This window comes from Penaeus monodon, chromosome 16 (genome assembly GCF_015228065.2).
Source record: "Penaeus monodon isolate SGIC_2016 chromosome 16, NSTDA_Pmon_1, whole genome shotgun sequence".
NCBI classification, from domain to species: domain Eukaryota; kingdom Metazoa; phylum Arthropoda; class Malacostraca; order Decapoda; family Penaeidae; genus Penaeus; species Penaeus monodon.
This window is the reverse complement of record NC_051401.1, coordinates 37,649,875-37,656,159: the sequence shown is the minus strand read 5'-3', so window position 1 is coordinate 37,656,159 and position 6,285 is coordinate 37,649,875. Positions and strand designations below refer to the sequence as shown.

Below are 6,285 nucleotides of genomic sequence, written 5' to 3'. Positions count from 1 at the left end.
TTGTGTGTTGTTTTGTGTTGGGGTTGTGTGGGGTGTGTGGGTGTGTGTGTGTGGTGTGTGTTGGTGTTGGGGGTTGGTGTGTGGTGTGGGGGTTTTGTTGGGGTGTGGTGTTGTGTGTGTGGTGGGTGGTTGGTGGGGTGGTGTGTTGTTTTGGGGGGTGTGTGGGGTGTGTGGTGTGTGTGGGGTTGTGTGTGTGTGTTTGTTTGTGTGTTTGTGTGTGGTTTTGTAATCTATTACCTATCTTTTAAAATAAATTATATAATAATAATATTATATTATATATATAGATATGTTTAATATGTATAGTATATATATTTAACATATATTGTATATATATTTTTTAAAATGTTAAGTATACAGTATATATAATTATTATATATATATATATTATATATATATTATATATATAACCCAATATTATATAATATAATATTATATTATAATATTAAAATTATTTTAATTATAATTATATATTAAGTATTATATATATATATTTTTTTATAAAATATAATATATATATATATTATACCACAAACCCACACACAACATTTATTACTTACATAATAAAATATAATTTACATATTGTATGTACATAAAATATAAATAATATTTTTATATATATATATATATATTATAAATATTTTATAAAATAATAATATATATTACGCAACACACATTTATATTTTTATATTAATTATATATTATATATATATATATAAAAATTATATATATTAGTAAATGGTATTATTATTATATATATTTTATATTAAAAATATATTTTATATATTAAATATTACATATACATATTTATAATATATATTTATATTTATATATATAAAATTATAATATTATATATATTTTTTAATATATTATTTTGTTTGGGTTGTGTGGGGTTTGGGGTGGGTTTGTGTGTGTGTTGTGTTGGTGTGTGTGTGTGTTTTTGTACCTATCTTACCTATCTTCTGTATATTATTTATATAATATATATTTTAATTAATTTTATATTTTATAAAATGTTTATAATAAATTTATATATATTTTTAATTATTTTATATATATTATATATTATATAATATAAAATATTTATAAATAAATTATTTTACTTTTATTAATTATATTAATGTAAGGGAAAAGTAGATGTTGAAGAGGGTAAAGATATGAGAGAACGTAAACATGTGGGAGTGTAAAAGGAAAAGCGCTTGTATGGATGAGCGGATGAGTCGGGAGTGTGCGTGGAAAGTCCGTATAAAAATGAAATCTAAAAAACAACGGAAAAATTTAATTTTTGTTAACTCTTATAAGGAATGCCACGCTATATATTATTTTTATTATTATTATCTACTATTCATTATTTAATTTTAATATTTTAAATACTCTGGGAATTAGCAAATGATAGGTAATTTTGTGATAAGGACCTCGTGACAAAACATTTTAGTGTAAAAATAATTCTAGTGATCAACCCAAGAATAATACAGAGAAAAATAAGCGATGTAGCAATAAGGTGGTGGAAGTAAAGGGAAAAATGTGAAAAAAACAAAAAAGAAAGGGAAAATAATTAAAAAAATCAGTAGCCGTCACGTAACGGGGGGTTTCCCTGAAAAAAAACCCCACACCCGAATTTCTAGCCCTCGGGACGAAAGGGACGTGTGACTTTGTGCTGAGAGCCCCAAACTGAGCTCGGTTAAGGATGTTCATTTCCATTTAAAACCAGTTTGTTTAAGTAAAGTGACGTTAAAAACAAACTGCGTAAGGTTGAAAGGGAAAGTGGGACTTCGGAAACCCAATATCTAATGAGATTGTATCCAGGGATGAAAAATCGGGGACCGCAGAGAAATAGGCCCCGCCTTGTCTGCTCTGGCCGCCCCCCTTGCCTTTCTCGCCGTGCGGCCTGCCTTGCTGGCCCGCCCGTCTATCTGTCCCCGCTGGTCTACTACCACCATATTTTTTTGGGGTTTGAGTGTTGTGGTTTGTAGAGTAGGATTTATTATGTTTATTTTCTTTTTTAATAAAAATTGGTTTAAAATTTTGTTTTTTCTTTTTTTCCATTATCTCCCGCCCAAGTGAACAATGAGCTTTAAGTAAAAAAGTGAAAAACCCCGGAGAAGGTGCCAGGAACTGGTAAAAAAAAGGGGCCCAGCCCCAGGTTTTTGTTGAATATAAAAATTATATTTTTTTTATATTATTATATATAATATATATATAAAATATATAATAATATATACATATATTTATATATGTATGTATAATGTAAATTTTATTTTATTTTATATTATATATATTATATATATTATAAAAATGTATTATATATATTATATATATATATAAAATATTTATATAAAATATATAATATATATATATATAGAGGGGAGAGAGGGGAGGGAGAGGGGGAGAGAGGAGAGAGAGAAGGGGAGAGAGGGAGAGATTCATACACAAACACACACTCCCTTTTATCATCCTCATCGTCATCGACGGGGGGTCAATCTATAGGGGGCGTAGGGCCTCTTCCCAGTCTTTTCCAACTTTGGTTCTGTTTTTTTGTTTTTTGTTTTTTCCCGTCTCGGCCCCCAAATTTCGTTATTTCGTCACGCCATCTTGTTCCCCTTGGGTCTGGCCCTTGGCCTCTTTTTTTTTTTATTATAAAAACCCAGTCTGTTACATTCTTTGTCCCTTGGTTTGTCCTGTCTCCGATGGTATATGACCCCGCCCATTTGCCATTTTATTCTTTTTAAGCTTCCAAATATATTTTTCCACTTTTTGTCTGTTCCCTGATCCCCCGTCGCCCCTCATCCGATCTCCTTAGGTTAATTCCCAGCATCAATCTCTCCATTCCTCTCTGGGCACTTGTTAGTTTACTCTCCAGTAATTTTCTTGTCGTCCATGTTCCTGATCCATAGGTCATAACTGGGAGGACACATTGGTTAAAGACTTTTCTCAGTAAGCATAATGGCAAGGAGGCCTCTTAGTATGCTTTCTTGTGTCCCTGCCGAAGGCCCCTCCGGCTTAGCTGACGCGTCGCTTAATTTTCTTCTTCACTAGATGTGTTTGGGCCCGTACGAGTTGTCCTAGGTTATATATTACTTGTCCCCCTACCCCTCTAGCGCTTTTCCTTGTAACATGTAAACCTCTTCCGAACTGGGAAAATCTACTGTTGAAAATAGTTCTTAGTCTTTTTTCTTGTTCTCCTAAGTCCCCATTTCAGACTTTCTCTTTTTCAGATCGGGTTTTTTTATTGCTGCATTTCATTTGGCTGATTCACTGGAAGAGAAACAATATAATCCGCAAAATCTTAGATTGTTTAGTTATTTGTCTTTCCCATTTTTTTATTTTTTACTTTTTTCCGTTTTTCCCTCTAAGCTTCTTGAAATAATCCTCAAGACAAGCTGTAAAAAAAGTTTTGGTGGGATGGTGTTCCTTCCCCTCTAAACCCTTTTTTTAATTGGTATTTTTTTTTTTTTTTTTTCCGCGTGGAGCTTTTATGGTTGTTGTCCCCCTAATTTGTATATATCTTCCCCGTATTTTTACAAATACCTCCTCACCCTGTCTTCGGATAGCTTCAGTACGCTGGTATTTGTACAGATTTTAAAAGCTTTTTTTGGTAATGATGAATGCCATAACACAGGGGTTTTTTCCCATATTTCGTTTTTTTTTCCTTTATTTGGGTGAGCGTGTGGATGTGGTCTGTTGTTGAGAATCCACTGCGGAAACCCTGCTTGATCTCTAGGCTTATGTCAATTTTATATGTTATATATATATCATTATAATATATATATATAATATATATATATACTATATATATTATAGATATATATATAAATGATATATATTTACATACATGTATGCAGTCTATTAGGCTATACATGGAATAACCACTGATCCCCCTCGCCCGTAAAGAAAGAAAAGAAAAACAATGAAAGAGACAAAATAGGATACAGCAAACTATCAACTGCAGCAATAGCAGTTTTAAAAACTCAGTTCGACCGACGCCATTTTTTTTGCCCCCGTAGTTGACTGTGGCAATTTGTTGATGAGGCAAGCGCACGGTTTCAACTTACTTCATTCGGCTGTTCGGTGTACAGAATCACGAAAAGCTAAAAGTCGGAAACAATAACGAACATTTCATTCCTTCATTTTTTTCATTTCAGTCATTAAGGCTTAGCCTATTGAAAGCCGACATGCACGCTGTTTGAACAATGGGTCCAACTGCGTATAATGCCTGAGTCCTCTCTTCACTGTACATTAGCTGTTCTTCGTCCAGCTCGTCGGGAGCGCGCAAGATGGCCGCATGACTCCGCTCTGGGTCTCGCAGGTCAGCGGGCGGACCGCGAGGACACGAGGCCGGATGCCAAGAAAATCCCTTTCAATAGCCATTATCTTTATGTATCTGTCTATACATATAAGCACGCATGCACACAAACATGCAACACATAGACGAACATTATAGATGGATAGATTGATAGATAAAAAGATATATAGAAAGGTAACTAGATAGATAGATAGATGGGTAGATAGATGGATAGATAGATAAATAAATATATAGATAAATATATAGATATATATAGATATAGATGTAGATACAGATACACATATATATACATATACAAGTATCTATATGTTTATGTACACCACCACACACACACACAACAAAACACACAAACCCAAAACCAACACACACACACACATATTAATTTTATATATATATAAAATATTATATATATAATTTTAACACACACACCATACAATTCCATACCCACACAAACCACACACACACACACACACACTACACACACACCCACAACACACACCACACGCACACCACACCCCAACACACACACACAACACACACCCCCACACACACCCCACATACATACATATAAAATATATATAAAAAATATATATATAATATATAAAATTTTAAATAATAAATTATATATTATTATATATATATAATAAAAATTATATATTATATTAATTTTTATTGTTATAATTATGGACATATATGTATGTTTTTATATGTACATATATGTTTGTTTTGTATATATATATATATATATTATATAATATATATATATATATTATATATAAAATATATATATATATATATGTGTGTTTGTGTGGTGTTGGTGTGTGTGGGTGGGTTGTGGTTGTGTGTGGGGGGGGTGTGTGTGGTTTTATAAAAATTATAAATATATTAACATATGTTTATGTTATGGTAATATATATATATATAATATAATATTTTATATAATATAATATATAATATTATATATGTAACACCACACACAACACACACAACACGAAACAAACACACACAAAACACAACACACACAACACACACAAACCATATATATATAATATATTATATATATTATATTTTATATACATAATTATCCATATATAGATATTATATTTATATATTAATATCATAGATAATATAATATATATATTATTTTGTGTGGGGATGGGTTTGTTTTTGTGTGTGTGTGTGTGGGTGGTTGGGGGGGGGTGGGTGGGGGTGGTGGGTTTTGGTTTTTTGTGTTGTGTTGTGTGTGTTTTGTGGTTTGTGGGTTGGTTTTGTGTGTGGGGGTGTGTGTGGTGTAAAGATCATACCATTATATTACATTATGTATATTATTCTATATTTATATAATATATAATATATATATATATAAATTATATATATGTATAATATTATATATATAATAATAAGTTATTATATATATAATATGTTTCCCATAACCTTGAAGATGAAATCCATATGGGAATTATATATAATACTCTATATATATATATAACATATTTGATATTATATCTGTTATATAAATATATATTATTATATAATTATATATATATATTATTATATGTTTTATTATATATTTATATTAATATTATATATTAATGATCTATATATAAATACATATTATATATATATATTAAATATAATTATTAAACACAACACACAACCAACACGCCCCACAAACCAAATAACAATATACATATGTATTATATTTATCATATTTAAATATATTATATATAATATATATATTATAAATATATATTTATATATAATATATTTAAAATAAATAAAATAAAAAAATGGAAATAATATATATACCCCAGTTCCATCAATTCATCATTTAAACGGTAAGGTTCCAGGTCTGAAGCCGCCCCGTGGTTCACCGCATGATACCTCAATTTTGCAAGTTTTTTTTTTTCCAACGTTTTTTGTTGAATGCTCCCTTGGGAGTTCGTACGTGGGTTAGGTCCCTCCCCCAGTTTTTGTTCACC

The 6,285-nt window shown here is 30.4% G+C and overlaps 1 protein-coding gene across 1 annotated transcript in view; it reads right to left on the bottom strand.

The window, feature by feature from the left end:
* The window catches only part of LOC119583035 (1-aminocyclopropane-1-carboxylate synthase-like protein 1), a 6,647-nt gene extending 4,952 nt beyond the window's left edge, over positions 1-1,695 (bottom strand). The window contains exon 1 of the mRNA XM_037931546.1: positions 1,614-1,695. Within this exon, the coding sequence (XP_037787474.1) occupies positions 1,614-1,695 (82 nt within the window). The remainder of the gene's footprint in view (positions 1-1,613) is intronic.
* Positions 1,696-6,285: the final 4,590 nt, after the last annotated feature.